This window comes from Oncorhynchus kisutch, unplaced genomic scaffold (genome assembly GCF_002021735.2).
Source record: "Oncorhynchus kisutch isolate 150728-3 unplaced genomic scaffold, Okis_V2 scaffold3856, whole genome shotgun sequence".
Lineage (NCBI taxonomy): Eukaryota > Metazoa > Chordata > Actinopteri > Salmoniformes > Salmonidae > Oncorhynchus > Oncorhynchus kisutch.
Window position 1 is genome coordinate 20,965 of NW_022265801.1, and position 23,777 is coordinate 44,741.

Here is a 23,777-nt window from a genome sequence, read left to right on the forward strand (position 1 = left end):
CTACCACTGGAGGGTTCTACAAGGGGACCTGACTCACCTGGTGCAGGTGTCTTCTGGACACTGATTTCCCACTTGGAGGGTTCTACAAGGGGATCTGACTCACCTGGTGCAGGTGTCTTCTGGACACTGATGATCTTCCACTAGGAGGGTTCTACAAGGGGACCTGACTCACCTGGTGCAGGTGTCTTCTGGACACTGATGATCTACCACTGGAGGGTTCTACAAGGGGACCTGACTCACCTGGTGCAGGTGTCTTCTGGACACTGATTTCCCACTTGGAGGGTTCTACAAGGGGACCTGACTCACCTGGTGCAGGTGTCTTCTGGACACTGATGATCTTCCACTAGGAGGGTTCTACAAGGGGACCTGACTCACCTGGTGCAGGTGTCTTCTGGACACTGATGATCTACCACTGGAGGGTTCTACAAGGGGACCTGACTCACCTGGTGCAGGTGTCTTCTGGACACTGATGATCTACCACTGGAGGGTTCTACAAGGGGACCTGACTCACCTGGTGCAGGTGTCTTCTGGACACTGATGATCTACCACTGGAGGGTTCTACAAGGGGACCTGACTCACCTGGTGCAGGTGTCTTCTGGACACTGATGATCTACCACTGGAGGGTTCTACAAGGGGACCTGACTCACCTGGTGCAGGTGTCTTCTGGACACTGATGATCTACCACTGGAGGGTTCTACAAGGGGACCTGACTCACCTGGTGCAGGTGTCACCTGGACACTGATTTACCACTGGAGGGTTCTACAAGGGGACCTGACTCACCTGGTGCAGGTGTCTTCTGGACACTGATGATCTACCACTGGAGGGTTCTACAAGGGGACCTGACTCACCTGGTGCAGGTGTCTTCTGGACACTGATTTCCCACTTGGAGGGTTCTACAAGGGGACCTGACTCACCTGGTGCAGGTGTCTTCTGGACACTGATGATCTTCCATTAGGAGGGTTCTACAAGGGGACCTGACTCACCTGGTGCAGGTGTCTTCTGGACACTGATGATCTACCACTGGAGGGTTCTACAAGGGGACCTGACTCACCTGGTGCAGGTGTCTTCTGGACACTGATTTCCCACTTGGAGGGTTCTACAAGGGGACCTGACTCACCTGGTGCAGGTGTCTTCTGGACACTGATGATCTTCCACTAGGAGGGTTCTACAAGGGGACCTGACTCACCTGGTGCAGGTGTCTTCTGGACACTGATGATCTACCACTGGAGGGTTCTACAAGGGGACCTGACTCACCTGGTGCAGGTGTCTTCTGGACACTGATGATCTACCACTGGAGGGTTCTACAAGGGGACCTGACTCACCTGGTGCAGGTGTCTTCTGGACACTGATGATCTACCACTGGAGGGTTCTACAAGGGGACCTGACTCACCTGGTGCAGGTGTCTTCTGGACACTGATGATCTACCACTGGAGGGTTCTACAAGGGGACCTGACTCACCTGGTGCAGGTGTCTTCTGGACACTGATGATCTACCACTGGAGGGTTCTACAAGGGGACCTGACTCACCTGGTGCAGGTGTCTTCTGGACACTGATGATCTACCACTGGAGGGTTCTACAAGGGGACCTGACTCACCTGGTGCAGGTGTCTTCTGGACACTGATGATCTACCACTGGAGGGTTCTACAAGGGGACCTGACTCACCTGGTGCAGGTGTCTTCTGGACACTGATGATCTACCACTGGAGGGTTCTACAAGGGGACCTGACTCACCTGGTGCAGGTGTCTTCTGGACACTGATGATCTGCCACTGGAGGGTTCTACAAGGGGACCTGACTCACCTGGTGCAGGTGTCTTCTGGACACTGATGATCTACCACTGGAGGGTTCTACAAGGGGACCTGACTCACCTGGTGCAGGTGTCTTCTGGACACTGATGATCTACCACTGGAGGGTTCTACAAGGGGACCTGACTCACCTGGTGCAGGTGTCTTCTGGACACTGATGATTTACCACTAGGAGGGTTCTACAAGGGGACCTGACTCACCTGGTGCAGGTGTCTTCTGGACACTGATGATTTACCACTGGGAGGATTCTACAAGGGGACCTGACTCACCTGGTGCAGGTGTCTTCTGGACACTGATTTCCCACTTGGAGGGTTCTACAAGGGGACCTGACTCACCTGGTGCAGGTGTCACCTGGACACTGATTTACCACTGGAGGGTTCTACAAGGGGACCTGACTCACCTGGTGCAGGTGTCTTCTGGACACTGATGATCTACCACTGGAGGGTTCTACAAGGGGACCTGACTCACCTGGTGCAGGTGTCTTCTGGACACTGATTTCCCACTTGGAGGGTTCTACAAGGGGACCTGACTCACCTGGTGCAGGTGTCTTCTGGACACTGATTTCCCACTTGGAGGGTTCTACAAGGGGACCTGACTCACCTGGTGCAGGTGTCTTCTGGACACTGATGATCTTCCACTAGGAGGGTTCTACAAGGGGACCTGACTCACCTGGTGCAGGTGTCTTCTGGACACTGATGATCTACCACTGGAGGGTTCTACAAGGGGACCTGACTCACCTGGTGCAGGTGTCTTCTGGACACTGATGATCTACCACTGGAGGGTTCTACAAGGGGACCTGACTCACCTGGTGCAGGTGTCTTCTGGACACTGATATCTCTGGGTCTTTCTAGAAACGAGGGTACAAGTCAGGATTTCCTGTACTGGGCAACTTGTTACTTCTGAAGTCATTGATCATAATCAGCATTTTTTTTCATGCCATTACATGAAGAGAAACACCAGAAGAAAGATGCCCAGAGTCCCTGCTCATCTACATGAACGTGCCTTAGGCCTGCTGCAAGGAGGCATGAGGACTGCAGATGTGCCCAGGGTCCCTTCTCATCTACATGAACGTGCCTTAGGCCTGCTGCAAGGAGGCATGAGGACTGCAGATGTGCCCAGGGTCCCTGCTCATCTACATGAACGTGCCTTAGGCCTGCTGCAAGGAGGCATGAGGACTGCAGATGTGCCCAGGGTCCCTTCTCATCTACATGAACGTGCCTTAGGCCTGCTGCAAGGAGGCATGAGGACTGCAGATGTGGCCAGGGTCCCTGCTCATCTACATGAACGTGCCTTAGGCTGCAAGGCGGCATGAGGACTGCAGATGTGCCCAGGGCCCCTGCTCATCTACATGAACGTGCCTTAGGCATGCTGTAAGGAGGCATGAGGACTGCAGATGTGCCCAGGGCCCCTGCTCATCTACATGAATGTGCCTTAGGCCTGCTGCAAGGAGGCATGAGGACTGCAGATGTGCCCAGGGTCCCTGCTCATCTACATGAACGTGCCTTAGGCCTGCTGCAAGGAGGCATGAGGACTGCAGATGTGGCCAGGGCAATACATTGCAATGTCTGTACTGTGAGACGCCAAAGACAGCGCTTCAGCGAGACAGGGCGGACAGCTGATCGTCCTCGCATTGGCAGACCACGTGTAACAGCACCTGCACAGGATCGGTACTTCCGAACATCACACCTGCGGGACAGGTACAGGATGGCAACAACTGCCCGAGTTACACCAGGAACATACAATCCCTCCATCAGTGCTCAGACTGTCCGCAATAGGCTGAGAGAGGCTGGACTGAGGGCTTGTAGGCCTGTTGTAAGGCAGGTCCTCACCAGACATCACCGGCAACAACGTTGCCTATGGGCACAAACCCACCGTCGCTGGACCAGACAGGACTGGCAGAAAGTGCTCTAAAATGGATTAAATTCGTTTTTTTCCCCCCTCGTCAATCTACACACAATACTTCATGACAAAGCAAAACAGGTTTTTAGAAATGTTAGCAAATGTATAAAAAATTAAAAACAGAAATACCTAATTAAAGGTCCCACAGTTGACAGTTCACCTGTCCCCCACAGTTGACAGTTCACCTGTCCCCCACAGTTGACAGTTCACGTCAGAGCAAAAACCAAGCCATGAGGTCGAAGGAATTGTCCGTAGAGCTCCGAGACAGGATTGTGTCGAGGCACAGATCTTGGGGAAGGGTACCAAAATATTTCTACAGCATTGAAGGTCCCCAAGAACACAGTGGACTCCATCATTCTTAAATGGAAGAAGTTTGGAACCACCAAGACTCTGGCCGGCCGCACAGAGAGCTGGCCGGCCGCACAGCCAAACTGAGCTATCTGTGGAGAAGGGCCTATACAAATATTTACACATGTTAAGTTTGCTGAAAATAAATGTAGTTGACAGTGAGAGGACGTTTTTATCTCTCCTGGCTCCTGTGGAAGGAAACATGGAATGAAGCCCTGTGAAATAAGACGCTGGTGAAATGATTTTATATTATTATTATATTTATATTATATTATGTTATTATATTATGTTATTATATTTATATATTATTATATTTATATTATATTATGTTATTATATTATGTTATTATATTTATATATTATTATATTTATATTATATTATGTTATTATATTTATATATTATTATATTTATATTATATTATGTTATTATATTATGTTATTATATTTATATATTATTATATTTATATTATATTATGTTATTATATTATGTTATTATATTTATATATTATTATATTTATATTATATTATGTTATTATATTATGTTATTATATTTATATATTATTATATTTATATTATATTATGTTATTATATTATGTTATTATATTTATATATTATTATATTTATATTATATTATGTTATTATATTATGTTATTATATTTATATATTATTATATTTATATTATATTATGTTATTATATTATGTTATTATATTTATATAATATTATATTTTGTTATTATATTTATATTATATTATTATATTATATTTTGTTATTATATTTATATTATATTATTATATTTATATTATGTTATTATATTTTATTATATTTATACTATATTTATATTATATTATATTTATATTATATTATATTTATATTATATTATATTTATATTATATTATATTATATTTATATTATATTATGTTATTATATTATATTTATATTATATTTATATTATATTATGTTATTATATTTATATGATATTATTATATTTGTTATTATATTTATATTATATTTAATATATATTTATAATTTATATTATATTTAATATATATTTATAATTTATATTATATTTAATATATATTTATAATATTTATTATATTTATATTTATTTATTTGTTTTCTATGTCAGAGAAGAACAAACAAAAGGTTTTCAACTGGGATACATTCATTCAGAAAGTTTTCACATTTTGTTACGTTACAGCCTTATCCTAAAATAGATGACATAGTCTTTCCCTCTCCCACCGAGCTCCTTGTGTGGCCAGATGGGAACCGGGAATACTGCCTCTGGCAGGTTGGGAATGTTCTAGACGAAGAAGAGGGTGTATATGCTGTCTGGGATTTAAGGGGAGGTGTGGTCCTCTGTTTTAACAACAAACACGGCGTTTCTATTCCTTCATCCGTAGCCGATGACATCAAGCCCTGTCCGCGCTGCGCTGCTTACATCATCAAGATGAACGACGGCAGTTGTAACCACATGACCTGCGCCGTGTGCGGCTGTGAGTTCTGCTGGCTCTGCATGAAGGAGATCTCTGACCTGCACTACCTGAGGTGAGAGGCAGAGGGGTGAGGAGTCTGTCAACACTCAGGGAGTCGTACATCACTATCTATACAGTAACCACAGTATTCTGCCTCTGAATAGCCAGAGTTCTGCTAGGCTATATGCCCTAGACTGTCACCTGGTCAGCCTGTCAGGGATGGGTTGTAATCATCTCTGTCTCTTGGTCAGCCTGTCAGGGTTGGGTTGTTATCATCTCTGTCCCCTGGTCAGCCTGTCAGGGTTGGGTTGTAATCATGTCTGTCCCCTGGTCAGCCTGTCAGGGTTGGGTTGTAATCATCTCTGTCCCCTGGTCAGCCTGTCAGGGTTGGGTTGCAATCATCTCTCTCCGTCCTCCCCAGCCTGTCAGGGTTGGGTTGTTATCATCTCTGTCCCCTGGTCAGCCTGTCAGGGTTGGGTTGTTATCATCTCTGTCCAGCCTGTCAGGATTGGGTTGTAATAATCTCTGTCCCCTGGTCAGCCCGTCAGGGTTGGGTTGTAATCATCTCTGTCCGTCCTCCCCAGCCCGTCAGGATGTACCTTCTGGGGCAGGAAGCCGTGGAGCAGGAAGAAGAAGATTCTGTGGCAGCTGGGCACGCTGGTGGGCGCTCCGGTGGGCATCGCTCTGATCGCTGGCATCGCCGTCCCCGCCATGATCATAGGCATCCCTGTGTACGTGGGGAGGAAGGTGAGCTGACCCTAAACACACGGCAGACTGAGGTCATCAGATGACGTCAGCCGTCGTGTTGACAGACAGATGACCAGACAACAGAGAAGCCGTTCATCAGTAATGGGTCTGTGCTGTAAACGGGATGATCAGGTGGAAGTCTAGTCGTCTGTTCAACCAGAAAGATGATAATAAGCTCGTGGACTAAAGGTGGAGGAATGTACCGGAAAACTTAACCTGCAGCGTTGTTCCCAACAACTACTGTGTACGAGTCAATGATTACACAGGCTTGTTTTAAATGAACACAGAATAATACAGTTGTTTTAAATGAACACAGAATAATACAGTTTTATATGAACACAGACAGAATAATACAGTTGTTTTATATGAACACAGAATAATACAGTTGTTTTATATGAACACAGACAGAATAATACAGTTGTTTTAAATGAACACAGACAGAATAATACAGTTGTTTTATATGAACACAGACAGAATAATACAGTTGTTTTATATGAACACAGACAGAATAATACAGTTGTTTTAAATGAACACAGACAGAATAATACAGTTGTTTTAAATGAACACAGACAGAATAATACAGTTGTTTTATATGAACACAGACAGAATAATACAGTTGTGTTATATGAACACAGAATAATACAGTTGTTTTATATGAACACAGAATAATACAGTTGTTTTATATGAACACAGAATAATACAGTTGTGTTATATGAACACAGACAGAATAATACAGTTGTTTTATATGAACACAGAATAATACAGTTGTTTTATATGAACACAGAATAATACAGTTGTTTTAAATGAACACAGACAGAATAATACAGTTGTTTTATATGAACACAGAATAATACAGTTGTTTTATATGAACACAGAATAATACAGTTGTGTTATATGAACACAGAATAATACAGTTGTGTTATATGAACACAGACAGAATAATACAGTTGTTTTATATGAACACAGACAGAATAATACAGTTGTTTTAAATGAACACAGACAGAATAATACAGTTTTATATGAACACAGAATAATACAGTTGTTTTAAATGAACACAGACAGAATAATACAGTTGTTTTATATGAACACAGAATAATACAGTTGTTTTATATGAACACAGACAGAATAATACAGATAGCCAATAGATGGAACCATTGCATCACTCGTGATGTGTTTTCAGTAAGTCGAGAGTCATGGTTCTCCTCACAGTACGGTGACCCCTGACCTAACCCTGTCTGTCAGATCCATGACCCCTGACCTGTAACCTCCATCTGCCAGATCATGACCCCTGACCTGTAACCCCCATCTGTCAGATCCATGACCCCTGACGTTTAACCTCCATCTGTCAGATCCATGACCTCTAACCTCCATCTGTCAGATCATGACCCCTGACCTGTAACCCCATCTGTCAGATCCATGACCCCTGACGTTTAACCTCCATCTGTCAGATCCATGACCTCTAACCCCCATCTGTCAGATCATGACCCCTGACCTGTAACCCCCATCTGTCAGATCCATGACCCCTGACGTTTAACCTCCATCTGTCAGATCTATAACCTCTGACCTCTAACCCAGTCTGTCTGACCTATAACCCCTGTATGTCTGTCAGATCTATAACCCCTGACCTATAACCCCTGTATGTCTGTCAGATCTATAACCCCTGACCTTTAACCCCTGTATGTCCGTCTGTCTGTCTGTTAGATCTATAACCGCTATGAGGGGAAGGACATCTCTCCTCACAGGAGGAACCTGGTGATAGCAGGAGTCACTCTGTCTGACCTATAACCTCTGACCTCTAACCCGTCTGTGTCTGTCTGTTAGATCTATAACCGCTATGAGGGGAAGGACATCTCTCCTCACAGGAGGAACCTGGTGATAGCAGGAGGAGTCACTCTGTCTGACCTATAACCTCTGACCTCTAACCCGTCTGTCTGTCTGTCTGTTAGATCTATAACCGCTATGAGGGGAAGGACATCTCTCCTCACAGGAGGAACCTGGTGATAGCAGGAGGAGTCACTCTGTCTGTCATCATGTCTCCTGTGGTGGCAGCCGTCTCTGTCGGTCAGTATACTGTCCTCTGTCTGTCATCATGTCCCCTGTGGTCAGTATACTGTACTGTCTGTCATGTCCCCTGTGGTCAGTATACTGTACTCTGTCTGTCATGTCCCCTGTGGTCAGTATACTGTACTCTGTCATCATGTCCCCTGTGGTCAGTATACTGTACTGTCTGTCATGTCCCCTGTGGTCAGTATACTGTACTCTGTCATGTCCCCTGTGGTCAGTATACTGTACTCTGTCTGTCATGTCCCCTGTGGTCAGTATACTGTACTCTGTCTGTCATCATGTCCCCTGTGGTCAGTATACTGTACTCTGTCTGTCATCATGTCCCCTGTCATGTTAAAACAAAACACAGACGTTTTTCTTTTCCACTTTGGATTTGATTAAAGATCCCAAATTCTCTGTGTGACCACCTGCCAATATGGCTGGGAAGAATAGACATTCTACCAGACAATGCCAACATCTACCAGCATGTGGCTGGAGTCCCCCCCCCCCCCCCGGGGCCTGTCTCCCCCCCGGGGCCCTGTTAACACAGGGATCTCTGGTTGTTTAGATGAGCTAGTAGTGACCGACTGCTCTTAGGAGACACAGTGGTCTCTGCTGGTTGTCTGGTGTCCCTCCCCAGGGTATGAGGTGGTTAACTGTCTCTCTCTCTGTGTGTCCAGGCATCGGCGTGCCCATCATGGTCCCTCCCCAGGGTGTGAGGTGGTTAACTGTCTCTCTGTGTGTGTGTGTGTGTGTGTGTCCAGGCATCGGCGTGCCCATCATGCTGGCGTACGTGTATGGCGTGGTGCCCATCTCTCTGTGTCGCAGCGGGGGCTGTGGGGTCTCCACTGGTAACGGGAAAGGGGTCCGCATCGAGTTTGATGACGAGAACCAGATGACCGCAGGGAGCGGGGCGCAAGCTACTGGTACGTCTCTCTCACACACACAGACAGACACACACACACACACACACACACACAGAGAGACACACACACACACACACACACACACACACACACACACACACACACACACACACACACACACACACACACACACACACACACACAGACAGAGAGACACACACACACACAGAGAGACACACACACAGACAGACACACACAGAGAGACACACACACACACACACACACACACTGTGAGCAACCTGGTGTTTAGTCTGAATGAGTTGTGTTAGCTGCCTCATTGTGACTGGACTCTGATGACCTCTGACCCTCCTAGAGGAGGAGAATGTTCAGAAGGTGAGGTTTGACTACAGACCTTCTAGAAAAGACGAGGCCGTAGAAGGGAGAGAACCAACAGAAGAAAGACCTTGTTTACAGACCTTCTAGAAAAGACGAGGCCGTAGAAGGGAGAGAACCAACAGAAGAAAGACCTTGTTTACAGACCTTCTAGAAAAGACGAGGCCGTAGAAGGGAGAGAACCAACAGGAGAAAGACCTTGTTACAGACCTTCTAGAAAAGACGAGGCCGTAGAAGGGAGAGAACCAACCAATGAAAGACCTTGTTACAGACCACCTAGAAAAGACGAGGCCGGAGAAGGGAGAGTACCAACAAGAGAAAGACCTTGTCTTTTAGTTTATAGAGCGGCTCTGATGAACTCCTGCTCTCTCCCCTGTCTCCTCAGACACGACCTCTGTGGCGGACACCAGGAACAACCCCAGCATCGGAGAAGGTAGCGTGGGGGGCATGACGGGCAGTCTGAGTGCCAGCGGGAGCCACGTGGACCGGATGGGCGCCATGAGGGACAACCTGAGTGAGAATGCCTCCACCATGGCCCTGGCTGGGGCCAGCATCACAGGATCTCTGTCTGGCAGCGCCATGGTCAACTACCTGAACAGGTCAGTACTTTTGGATTGGTTTGAACCTTTATTCAACCAGGTTAGTCTCGTTGAGATAAAAACTTTTTTTTTTTTTTTCAAGAGACAAACAGTCACATGAGTCAGTCCCAGTAGTGTGATAGGTGTTGTTTTACAGGGTCAGTAGTGTGATAGGTATTGTTGTACAGGGTCAGTCATAGTAGTATGATAGGTGTTGTTTTACAGGGTCAGTCCCAGTAGTATGATAGGTATTGTTGTACAGGGTCAGTCATAGTAGTATGATAGGTGTTGTTTTACAGGGTCAGTCCCAGTAGTATGATAGGTGTTGTTTTACAGGGTCAGTCATAGTAGTATGATAGGTGTTGTTTTACAGGGTCAGTCATAGTAGTATGATAGGTGTTGTTTTACAGGGTCAGTCATAGTAGTATGATAGGTGTTGTTTTACAGGGTCAGTCCCAGTAGTATGATAGGTGTTGTTTTACAGGGTCAGTAGTATGATAGGTGTTGTTTTACAGGGTCAGTCCCAGGTCAGCGTTGGGGTCGGCTACCTCAACGGGTCAGCGTCCATCTGGCTGTATGCACCTTGTATTGTGACTGGAAAAATAAACCAGGTCTGATCCCTCCCCCGGTCCTGTCCTCTCTCCTCCCCCCGGTCCTGTCCTCTCTCCTCCCCCCGGTCCTGTCCTCTCTCCTCCCCCCCCGGTCCTGTCCTCTCTCCTCCCCCTCTCCCCTGCTCCAGGTTGGAGGTCCAGGCTGATGTTCAGAAGGAGAGGTGTAGTCTGAGTGGAGAGTCGGCCACCTTCAGCTTGGGGACAATCAGTGACAACGCTAGCACCAAAGCAATGGCTGGATCCCTTCTCAACTACAGGTCAGGGCCGTGTCTTTTAGAAACATTAACATTCCAATGATATCTCCACAGAGGACTTGTCTCTCTCCTGTAGACATGTGTTCCACTTGTCTCTTCCTTTCTGTCTGGTGGTGTTTTGTGTAGAGACGGGACCAGTATGGAGGTGCAGGTGGACATAGAGCCGGGTAAGTCTGCTGGTCAACTACACGACCACACTATGGATGATGGGAGAGACGCTGGGCGCTGTGGCTGGTCCTGCCACTCTGGATGCCCCTCAGAGGGCCAGGATGGCACCGCCAAGTCCTCCTCCTCCTCGGGGAAGAAGAGTAAAAGCAAGCTGAAGAAGGGAGGAGGCTGTAAGATCCAGGAGACGAGGGAGGATATGGACGCTCGTCTCCTTGAGCAGCAGAGCACCAACTCCTCAGAGTTTGACTCTCCCTCCCTCAGCGGCTCTCTGCCCTCCGTAGCCGACTCTCACTCCTCCCACTTATCAGAGTTCAGCGGCGGCTCTGACCTGGAGATCATGAAGACGTCCTGCAGCCATGGATCCTCGTCTGACTACCACAGCCGCTTCGCCACAGTCAGCCCTCTGCCTGAAGTAGAGGGAGACCGGCTGGAGGCGTTACCCTCACCCCGAGGTGTCCTCTCCCAGCCTCACTCCCCAGTCTCCTCGCCCTGTCCCGAGGTGTCCGTCTCCCCTCTGTGTCTGATAGCAGAGGAAAACATCAACCAGGTGTGTCCTACGAAGGCAGATTGTGACTGTATTACAGGAGGAGCCCTTCCCGTTGGACAGCTGCTGCAGGAGAACAACGACAACCTGCAGGCCCGTCCCTCCAGCCTGCTCCAGACCTCCTGTATTCAGACTGACATCTGACCTTAAAAACACCAGTTTTTGGTTTCACAGAATTATTATTATTTTTCTTTCTTCCCCAGAAGACAAAAGCTTTAAATGGACATTTCTGAAGTGTGGAAATGAAGCAGTGGAGAAACAGCAAGGTGAAGGCTGTTGTTTCCTGTCATGTGACAGTGTTCTGACTGGCTGCTGTCCCTCCTCACAAGCAGGAGTGAAAGAGACCCGTCACTGACCCCCAGGGCGGACTGTCAGTCAAGCTGGGGATCAGGACGCAACGTTCAGGAACCTTCAAGCTCTCAAAACGCCAAGTTGAACTTTTAATATGAACCGGGCAATACTATCCTTCGTGTTCTCTTCAGTTTTAAAATGAGTTTATAATTAAACCACTTCTGTTAAGTGATGATTTGTACTTATTATAATTCAATACTAGTCCGCTGGAAGGAATTTAAAAGCCTGGTAGTAGTTTATCTACGGCTAGCTGAGAGGGACAAACTATTCTATCTACGGCTAGCTGAGAGGGACAAAGTACTGGAGCAGAGTACTGTTGCTAGGTAGAAGTAGAGCTGGGTCTCTGGAAGGCCATGGTTTAAACATCCCAAAGATGGATGAAGGGTTAATTATAATAGCCACAACCCACCAATGAGAGAGCCACTTCCTTGAAATTGTTTAACAAATATTTTTCAACCATCAGTAAAATATTTTTTTTTTTCAGGCTGAAGAAGCTTTCACCTCACACATAATAAGATCACTTTCATATCTGTTATAACCAATGATTTATATATACACTAGATGACTGACAGGGGGCGCTGTGTTGAAGCCACCGTGCCTCCATCTTGGCTCTTCCCCCCCTCCATTGTATAAAACAATGTTTTGGAAGCTAAAGAAATGTATTTATTAATTGGTTTTAACAACATGTATTCCACTACAGACACCTTAATACTTTTACATTATATAATGTGAGCTAAACGTACAAATAAAATAATATATAACATTTTCCTTTTTAGATTAATGTTCCTGTCCCCACTAAAACAAAAACAAAACAAAATACATGTAATGTTGTCCTGGAAACATTTGATTGAAACACTGTAGAATTCCATTCATTCCTATGGAGGCCTGCTCCTAATGGAGAGAGCCAAAATGGCCGACCGGTGGCTTCAAAGCATCTCAATGGCCAATACATATCAGTAATCCATCCCCTACTGGAGAGAGCCAATATGACCGACCGGTGGCTTCAAAGCATCTCAATGGCCAACACATATCAGTAATCCATCCCCTACTGGGGAGAGCCAAAATGGCCGACCGGTGGCTTCAAAGCATCTCAATGGCCAATACATATCAGTAATCCATCCCCTACTGGAGAGAGCCAATATGACCGACCGGTGGCTTCAAAGCATCTCAATGGCCAACACATATCAGTAATCCATCCCCTACTGGGGAGAGCCAAAATGGCCGACCGGTGGCTTCAAAGCATCTCAATGGCCAATACATATCAGTAATCCATCCCCTACTGGGGAGAGCCAAAATGGCCGACCGGTGGCTTCAAAGCATCTCAATGGCCGCCAATACATAACATCAGTAATCCATCCCCTACTGGAGAGAGCCAATATGGCCGACCGGTGGCTTCAAAGCATCTCAATGGCCAACACATATCAGTAATCCATCCCCTACTGGAGAGAGCCAATATGGCCGACCGGTGGCTCCAAAGCATCGCAATGGCCAACACATAACATCAGTAATCCATCCCCTACTGGGGAGAGCCAATATGGCCGACCGGTGGCTCCAAAGCATCGCAATGGCCAACACATAACATCAGTAATCCATCCCCTACTGGGGAGAGCCAATATGGCCGACTGATGGCTTCAAAGCATCTCAATGGCCAATACATAACATCAGTAATCCATCCCCTACTGGAGAGAGCCAATATGGCCGACCGGTGGCTTCAAAGCATCTCAATGGCCAACACATAACATCAGTAATCCATCCCCTACTGGGGAGAGCCAATATGGCCGACCGATGGCTTCAAAGCATCTCAATGGCCAATACATAACATCAGTAATCCATCCCCTACTGGGGAGAGCCAAAATGGCTGACCGGTGGCTTCAAAGCATCTCAATGGCCAATACATAACATCAGTAATCCATCCCCTACTGGAGAGAGCCAATATGGCCGACCGGTGGCTTCAAAGCATCTCAATGGCCAACACATAACATCAGTAATCCATCCCCTACTGGGGAGAGCCAATATGGCCGACCGATGGCTTCAAAGCATCTCAATGGCCAATACATAACATCAGTAATCCATCCCCTACTGGAGAGAGCCAATATGGCCGACCGGTGGCTTCAAAGCATCTCAATGGCCAACACATATCAGTAATCCATCCCCTACTGGGGAGAGCCAATATGGCCGACCGATGGCTTCAAAGCATCTCAATGGCCAATACATAACATCAGTAATCCATCCCCTACTGGGGAGAGCCAAAATGGCCGACCGGTGGCTTCAAAGCATCTCAATGGCCAACACATAACATCAGCAATCCAGGGTTTATATACGTTGGTTATTACTCATTGTGCCTTTTTGAAAAGGAAAAGCTGTTTTTCCTCTTTCTAATCGTCTGCATCTCTCCACCTCTTCTAGACTTTCAAAAGCTAAAACAACAGCTTTCAGATGGTCTCTTGACCAGGAGAGATACTAGACGAGTAGGGCTTCATAATACTGTGGTAGACTTTACACGTCTTGTTCAATTGCCTACCAAAGACAGCACTCAGGCTCTTGAGAACTCTTGTTCCTGGTAACCCTTGACGACGTCTGTTTTGTCATCCCCCAGACTCCACCTGGTGCAGCATGTCTACACCGCGTGGTTAAACATGTCAACATAAACACAGGAATGTATACAGACTGCTTGTTTGTTTGTTTTCTAATACGCTTTACAAATGCTACGCAAATAACAGGAGGCCAGAGTCTCCTGCTGTTAACCAGACTGGTTACATAAATGTACTGCAATGCTCAGAGTGTATGTACAGGGATATCATCAGTTGACCCCCCCCCCCCCCCCTCTATTCCTGTCTGTGTCCCAAATGACAGTCTGTTCCCCGACACAGTGCACAGGTAGTGTACTATCTAGAGAGTAGTGTGCCATCAGGGCCGCATGGCGTCTGTTCCCCGACACAGTGCACAGGTAGTGTACTATATAGAGAGTAGTGTGCCATCAGGACCGCATGGCGTCTGTTCCGTGTCTCCTGCCGGTCTGTGAAGACGTGGCTGAATGATGACATCTCTGGACTGATTTAAATGCTGCTGCCTCTCCTCCCCTCACACACGTTGTCTGTTTATTCCCTGATTCATTCTCTGCACTGTCCATTTCCTGTTGGTTTAATTCTCTGCCCTGACCATTTCCTGTTGGTTTAATTCTCTGCCCTGACCATTTCCTGTTGGTTTAATTCTCTGCACTGTCCATTTCCTGTTGGTTTAATTCTCTGCCCTGACCATTTCCTTTCCTATACTTTAAACACTAGTGCCAGATAGATTTTCTAATTTGTGCAGAATGACATGATCCTGTCCCCAGATCTGTGTTTGAAGTGGTAATGACCAAAGGAGATGGACAGAGGACACACACAGATCTGGGACCAGGCTAGAATGCCATTTAAAGGTATCTGTATATTCGTTTGCTAATTTCCTTTTACAATGTGTGTAAAATGCATATCTAAAGAAATAAATATCTCTTAAACTTTTCCTGGTCGGTCTCCTCCCTAAGGTTGTTGTTAATGGTGGTGTCTCAATGTGGAGACTGATCGACTGAATGACTGACTCTGTGTTCTAGAGGCTTGGAGAAGGAAACTGAAATACAGTGTAGAGACATGAAACTGCCCATCTAGTTTAATGAATCACAGACCAGCATTTTATTTTTTTATTTTATTTTACCTTTATTTAACCAGGTAGGCTAGTTGAGAACACCTTTATTTAACCAGGTAGGCTAGTTGAGAACAAGTTCTCATTTACAATTGCGACCTGGCCAAGATAAAGCAAAGCAGTTCGACAGATAAAACGACACAGAGTTACACATGGAGTAAAAACAAACATACAGTCAATAATGCAGTATAAACAAGTCTATATACAATGTGAGCAAATGAGGTGAGAAGGGAGGTAAAGGCAAAAAAGGCCAAGATGGCAAAGTAAATACAATATAGCAAGTAAAATACTGGAATGGTAGTTTTGCAATGGAAGAATGTGCAAAGTAGAAATAAAAAAATAATGGGGTGCAAAGGAGCAAAATAAATAAATAAATTAAAATTAAATACAGTTGGGAAAGAGGTAGTTGTTTGGGCTAAATTATAGGTGGGCTATGTACAGGTGCAGTAATCTGTGAGCTGCTCTGACAGTTGGTGCTTAAAGCTAGTGAGGGAGATAAGTGTTTCCAGTTTCAGAGATTTTTGTAGTTCGTTCCAGTCATTGGCAGCAGAGAACTGGAAGGAGAGGCGGCCAAAGAAAGAATTGGTTTTGGGGGTGACTAGAGAGATATACCTGCTGGAGCGTGTGCTACAGGTGGGAGATGCTATGGTGACCAGCGAGCTGAGATAAGGGGGGACTTTACCTAGCAGTGTCTTGTAGATGACATGGAGCCAGTGGGTTTGGCGACGAGTATGAAGCGAGGGCCAGCCAACGAGAGCGTACAGGTCGCAATGGTGGGTAGTATATGGGGCTTTGGTGATAAAACGGATTGCACTGTGATAGACTGCATCCAATTTGTTGAGTAGGGTATTGGAGGCTATTTTGTAAATGACATCGCCAAAGTCGAGGATTGGTAGGATGGTCAGTTTTACAAGGGTATGTTTGGCAGCATGAGTGAAGGATGCTTTGTTGCGAAATAGGAAGCCAATTCTAGATTTAACTTTGGATTGGAGATGTTTGATATGGGTCTGGAAGGAGAGTTTACAATCTAACCAGACACCTAAGTATTTGTAGTTGTCCACGTATTCTAAGTCAGAGCCGTCCAGAGTAGTGATGTTGGACAGGCGGGTAGGTGCAGGCAGCGATCGGTTGAAGAGCATGCATTTAGTTTTACTTGCATTCAAGAGCAATTGGAGGCCACGGAAGGAGAGTTGTATGGCATTGAAGCTTGCCTGGAGGGTTGTTAACACAGTGTCCAGAGAAGGGCCGGAAGTATACAGAATGGTGTCGTCTGCGTAGAGGTGGATCAGGGACTCACCAGCAGCAAGAGCGACCTCATTGATGTATACAGAGAAGAGAGTCGGTCCAAGAATTGAACCCTGTGGCACCCCCATAGAGACTGCCAGAGGTCCGGACAGCAGACCCTCCGATTTGACACACTGAACTCTATCAGAGAAGTAGTTGGTGAACCAGGCGAGGCAATCATTTGAGAAACCAAGGCTGTCGAGTCTGCCGATGAGGATATGGTGATTGACAGAGTCGAAAGCCTTGGCCAGATCAATGAATACGGCTGCACAGTAATGTTTCTTATCGATGGCGGTTAAGATATCGTTTAGGATCTTGAGCGTGGCTGAGGTGCACCCATGACCAGCTCTGAAACCAGATTGCATAGCAGAGAAGGTATGGTGAGATTCGAAATGGTCGGTAATCTGTTTGTTGACTTGGCTTTCGAAGACCTTAGAAAGGCACGGTAGGATAGATATAGGTCTGTAGCAGTTTGGGTCAAGAGTGTCCCCCCCTTTGAAGAGGGGGATGACCGCAGCTGCTTTCCAATCTTTGGGAATCTCAGACGACACGAAAGAGAGGTTGAACAGGCTAGTAATAGGGGTGGCAACAATTTCGGCAGATAATTTTAGAAAGAAAGGGTCCAGATTGTCTAGCCCGGCTGATTTGTAGGGGTCCAGATTTTGCAGCTCTTTCAGAACATCAGCTGAATGGATTTGGGAGAAGGAGAAATGGGGAAGGCTTGGGCGAGTTGCTGTTGGGGGTGCAGTGCTGTTGTCCGGGGTAGGAGTAGCCAGGTGGAAAGCATGGCCAGCCGTAGAAAAATGCTTATTGAAATTCTCAATTATGGTGGATTTATCAGTGGTGACAGTGTTTCCTATCTTCAGTGCAGTGGGCAGCTGGGAGGAGGTGTTCTTATTCTCCATGGACTTTACAGTGTCCCAGAACTTTTTTGAGTTAGTGTTGCAGGAAGCAAATTTCTGCTTGAAAAAGCTAGCCTTGGCTTTTCTAACTGCCTGTGTATAATGATTTCTAGCTTCCCTGAACAGCTGCATATCACGGGGGCTGTTCGATGCTAATGCAGAACGCCATAGGATGTTTTTGTGTTGGTTAAGGGCAGTCAGGTCTGGGGAGAACCAAGGGCTATATCTGTTCCTGGTTCTAAATTTCTTGAATGGGGCATGTTTATTTAGGATGGTTAGGAAGGCATTTAAAAAAAATATCCAGGCATCCTCTACTGACGGGATGAGATCAATATCCTTCCAGGATACCCCGGCCAGGTCGATTAGAAAGGCCTGCTCGCAGAAGTGTTTCAGGGAGCGTTTTACAGTGATGAGTGGCGGTCGTTTGACCGCTGACCCATTACGGATGCAGGCAATGAGGCAGTGATCGCTGAGATCTTGGTTGAAGACAGCAGAGGTGTATTTAGAGGGGAAGTTGGTTAGGATGATATCTATGAGGGTGCCCGTGTTTAAGGTTTTGGGGAGGTACCTGGTAGGTTCATTGATAATTTGTGTGAGATTGAGGGCATCAAGTTTAGATTGTAGGATGGCTGGGGTGTTAAGCATGTTCCAGTTTAGGTCGCCTAGCAGCACGAACTCTGAAGATAGATGGGGGGCAATCAGTTCACATATGGTGTCCAGAGCACAGCTGGGGGCAGAGGGTGGTCTATAGCAGGCGGCAACAGTGAGAGACTTGTTTTTAGAGAGGTGGATTTTTAAAAGTAGAAGTTCAAATTGTTTGGGTACAGACCTGGATAGTAGGACAGAACTCTGCAGGCTATCTTTGCAGTAGATTGCAACACCGCCCCCTTTGGCAGTTCTATCTTGTCTGAAAATGTTGTAGTTTGGAATTAAAATGTCTGAGTTTTTGGTGGTCTTCCTAAGCCAGGATTCAGACACAGCTAGAACATCCGGGTTGGCAGAGTGTGCTAAAGCAGTGAATAGAACAAACTTAGGGAGGAGGCTTCTAATGTTAACATGCATGAAACCAAGGCTATTACGGTTACAGAAGTCGTCAAAAGAGAGCGCCTGGGGAATAGGAGTGGAGCTAGGCACTGCAGGGCCTGGATTCACCTCTACATCGCCAGAGGAACATAGGAGGAGTAGAATAAGGGTACGGCTAAAAGCTATGAGAATTGGTCGTCTAGAACGTCTGGAACATAGAGTAAAAGGAGGTTTCTGGGGGCGATAAAATAGCATCAAGGTATAATGTACAGACAAATGTATGGTAGGATGTGAATATAGTGGAGGTAAACCTAGGTATTGAGTGATGAAGAGAGAGATATTGTCTCTAGAAACATCGTTGAAACCAGGAGATGTCATTGCATGTGTGGGTGGTGGAACTAATAGGTTGGATAAGGTATAGTGAGCAGGACTAGAGGCTCTACAGTGAAATAAGCCAATAAACACTAACCAGAACAGAAATGGACAAGACATATTGACATTAAGGAGAGGCATGCTTAGTCGAGTGATCAAAAGGGTCCGGTGAGTGGAGAGGTTGGTTGGTGATTTAGACAGCTAGCCAGGGCATCGGTAGCAAGCTAGCATAGGATGGAGGTCTGTTGTTAGCTACCTCTTGCGTTCCGTCAGTAGATTAGTGGGGTTCCGTGTGGTAGAGGGGATTAATCCAAATCACACAACAACAACAAAAATAAAAACAATAGATATAGTTATAGAGGCCCAAGAAGAAAACATAATAATAATAATAAAAAATAAAAAAATATATATATAAAAAAAATTGTCCGATTGTCTATTCAGATAGCAGCCGGTAAGACAGCTAACGGTTAGCAGGCCGCAGATGGGCGTTCAGGAGCCAGCCGAATAACTCCTTCGGGTAGATAACGTCGGCAGTCCAGTTGTGAAGGCCCGGTGGGGCTCCGCGAAAGCAGTAAAACGGGTCCGGATAGGTGACTGCAGCCCAGGTGTGATTGATGGAACTCAGGAGTGATTGACGGAGCTTGCTAGCTCCGGAATAATTGATGTTTGCTCCGGAATCGACGAAGGCCGATAGTCACACGGATAGCAGCTAGCTAGCTGTGAGATCCGGGTATGAATGTCCAGAGAGCAGTCGAAATCCAGGGACATGGAGAGAAAAATTGGTCCGGTATGTTCCGTTCCGAGCCGCGCTGCGCCGTACAGAACTGGCGATAGATTTTCGAGCTAAAGGATAGCTGATGACCACAAACCGTGGTTAGCTGAATACTAACGATTTGCCAGTAAAGGAGCTAACTAGCTTCTGAACTAGCTTCTGGATTAGCTTCTGGCTAGTTTCAGGCTAGCTTCTTGGAGTTTCTGGCTAGCTTCTTGGAGGATTACAGATCTGAGGTAAATAATACTTTTTTATAAATATACATTGGTGAGGCGGGTTGCAGGAGAGTGTTTTGAAGATGAGTTGATGGAAAATAAAAATAAAATGTATGTGAAAAAGTTGTAAATATAAATATATACAGGACACGACAAGACGAGGACAAAAGACGTCTGAACTGCTATGCCACCTTGGTTTTAATGAGCATGTGAGTCTTCAGCAGGTTCTACTAAGCGGACATGTGGAATTGTTTTAACGAGATGGTCATGTGGAATTGTTTTAATGAGATGGACATGTGGAATTGTTTTAATGAGATGGTCATGTGGAATTGTTTTAATGAGATGGTCATGTGGAATTGTTTTAATGAGATGGTCATGTGGAATTGTTTTAATGAGATGGTCATGTGGAATTGTTTTAATGAGATGGACATGTGGAATTGTTTTAATGAGATGGTCATGTGGAATTGTTTTAATGAGATGGACATGTGGAATTGTTTTAATGGGATGGTCATGTGGAATTGTTTTAATGAGATGGACATGTGGAATTGTTTTAATGAGATGGTCATGTGGAATTGTTTTAACGAGATGGTCATGTGGAATTGTTTTAATGAGATGGTCATGTGGAATTGTTTTAATGAGATGGACATGTGGAATTGTTTTAATGGGATGGTCATGTGGAATTGTTTTAATGAGATGGACATGTGGAATTGTTTTAATGAGATGGACATGTGGAATTGTTTTAAGAGGGTCATACCATGGATCATTTTCGTTATTTCATTTAGAATTCTATTACCCCTGTAGGTATCACAAAACAAATATAATTAAATTATTTAATAAAATACTGCATTTGGCCTTTACTGCTATAGCCCAGAGAAATGCCAATTAATTATTTGTTTGACTATCTTAAGGAATAAGGTTTTGAGGTGTCCTCTGTCTGAGATATAAGAAAGATCAGGAACTATATATTTTGTTCTACATTTGAACCCCTTTTGGGGTGCATAAAACTACTATGATCATTTTTAACGGTTACCTTCAGGTTTTTAATTTTGAAAGGTTACCAGGTTACCTTCAGATGAGAACACCCATCGTGTTCGTGAGAGTCTCCCCTTTCTATAGGAGGGCCACATTAGTCTGTAGGGGAGACCTTTCAGACGTTACAGCCGTGTCCCGGGATGTCTCCTGGTCGGACAAACAGCCTTGTAGCTCTTCCATTTTTCACCGCAGGTACGGAAGGAAGGCTGACAAACGAGGATGCGGTGGCTTGAGACCACAGCCCTTCCAAAACACAAATTACATGTCCAAAAAGGATGTAACATCTCATTACAAAATCATTGGCATTAATATGGAGCTGTTTTTCCCCCTTTGCTGCTATAACAGCCCACTCTTCTGGGAAGGCTTTCCACTAGATGTTGGGACATTGCTGCTATAACAGCCTCCACTCTTCTGGGAAGGCTTTCCACTAGATGTTGGGACATTGCTGCTATAACAGCCTCCACTCTTCTGGGAAGGCTTTCCACTAGATGTTGGGACATTGCTGCTATAACAGCCTCCACTCTTCTGGGAAAGCTTTCCACTAGATGTAGGAACATTGCTGCGGGGACTCAGCCACGAGCATTAGTGAGGTCGGGCCCTGATGTTGGGTGATTAGGCCTGGCTCGCAGTAGGCGTTCCAGTTCATCCCAAAGGTGTTCGATGGGGTTGAGGTCAGGGCTCTGTTCAGGCCAGTCAAGTTCTTCCACACCGATCACGGCAAACCATTTGTGTATGGACCTGGCTTTGTGCACGGGGGCATTGTCATGCTGAAACAGGAAAGGGCCTTCCCCAAACTGTTGCCACAAAGTTGGAAGCACAGAATCATCTAGAATGTCAGTGTATGCTGTAGCGTTAAGATTTCCCTTCACTGGAACTAAGGGGCCTGAACCATGGAAAAACAGCCCCAGACCATTATTCCTCCTCCACCAAACTTTACAGTTAGCACTATGCATTGGGGCAAGTAGTGTTTTCCTGGCATCCGCCAAACCCAGATTCGTCCAACAGACTGCTAGATGGTGAAGCGTCATTCATCGAATCAAGATAATGCGTTTCCACTGATCCAGAGTGCTGGATGGCGGCGAGCTTTACACCACTCTAGCCGACACTTGGTATTAGGCGTGGTGATCTGAAGGCTTGTGTGCGGCTGCTCGGCCATGGAAACCCATTTCATGAAACTCCCGACCAACAGTTCTTGTGCTGACGTTGCTTCCAGAGGCAGTTTGGAACTCGGTTGTGAGTGTTTCAACCGAGGACAGACGCGCTTCAGCACTCAGCGGTCCAGTTCTGTGAGCTTGCGTGGCTTACGTTGTTGCTTCTAGATGTTTCCACTTCACAATAACAGCACTTACAGTTGACCGGGGGGAAGCTCTAGCAGGGCAGAAGTCTTGTTGGAAAGGTGGCATCATGACGGTGCTAGACTCGGTGCTCCGGTACCGCTTGCCCTGTGTTAGCAGAGAGAATTTGAGGATCTGGGAACCCATGCCAAATCTTTTCAATCTCCTGAGGGGAAATAGGTTTTGTCGTGCCCTCTTCATGACTGTCTTGCTGTGTTTGTACCATGATAGTTCGTTGGTGATGTGGACACCAAGGAACTTAACTCTTGACCCGCTCCACTACAGCCCCGTCGATGTGAATGGGGCGTGTTCGGCCCTCTTTTTCCTGTAGTCTACGATCAGCTCTTTTGTCTTGATCACGTTGAGGGAGAGGTTGATGTCCTGGCACCACACTGCCAGGTCTCTGACCTCCTATAGGCTGTCTCATCATTGTCGGGGATCAGGCCTACCACTGTTGTGTCGTCAGCAAACTTAATGATGGTGTTGCAGTCGTGGGTGAACAGGGAGTACAGGAGGGAACTAAGCACACACCCCTGAGGGGCCCCAGTGTTGAGAATCAGCGTGGCAGACATGTTGTTACCTACCCTCACCACCTGGGGGCGGCCCGTCAGGAAGTCCAGGATCCAGTTGCAGAGGGAGGTGTTTAGTCCCAGGATCCTTAGCTTGGTGTTGAGCTCAGAGGGCACGATGGTGTTGAACGCTGAGCTGTAGTCAACGAACAGCATTCTGAGGCAGATATCAGTTTTTAGTAACAATAAGAATCAAGAGGACAATTGGTCTTCACTTTTATTCAGTTTTTCATAACATTAATATATTCACAATCATTGATTTGTATAGTATCAGAGAAATACGCCTGTATAAACTATTTATCCCAGTTTTATTGTTAAAAGAACCATTTACATTTTTGACTTAAAACACATTTTTACATATTTTTTATTTTGCTATAGAATGGTTAAACCAAGCGACTCCCTCACTGAGCCGCTAGCCCGCTGACCGTGCAGCTATTGCTATAGAATGGTTAAACCAAGCGACTCCCTTAAACCAAGCGACTCCCTCCCTGAACCGCTAGCCCACTGACCATGCAGCTA

The 23,777-nt window shown here is 45.8% G+C and overlaps 1 protein-coding gene across 1 annotated transcript in view; it reads left to right on the forward strand.

Moving 5' to 3' along the window:
* LOC116372029 (E3 ubiquitin-protein ligase RNF19A-like) overlaps nucleotides 1–15,578 on the forward strand; it is a 34,461-nt gene extending 18,883 nt beyond the window's left edge. The window contains exons 5-11 of the mRNA XM_031821098.1: nucleotides 5,451–5,595; nucleotides 6,107–6,269; nucleotides 8,216–8,330; nucleotides 9,077–9,238; nucleotides 9,957–10,170; nucleotides 10,889–11,017; nucleotides 11,141–15,578. Coding sequence (XP_031676958.1) covers nucleotides 5,451–5,595; nucleotides 6,107–6,269; nucleotides 8,216–8,330; nucleotides 9,077–9,238; nucleotides 9,957–10,170; nucleotides 10,889–11,017; nucleotides 11,141–11,870 — 1,658 coding nt within the window. The 3' untranslated portion in view covers nucleotides 11,871–15,578. The remainder of the gene's footprint in view (nucleotides 1–5,450; nucleotides 5,596–6,106; nucleotides 6,270–8,215; nucleotides 8,331–9,076; nucleotides 9,239–9,956; nucleotides 10,171–10,888; nucleotides 11,018–11,140) is intronic.
* Nucleotides 15,579–23,777: the final 8,199 nt, after the last annotated feature.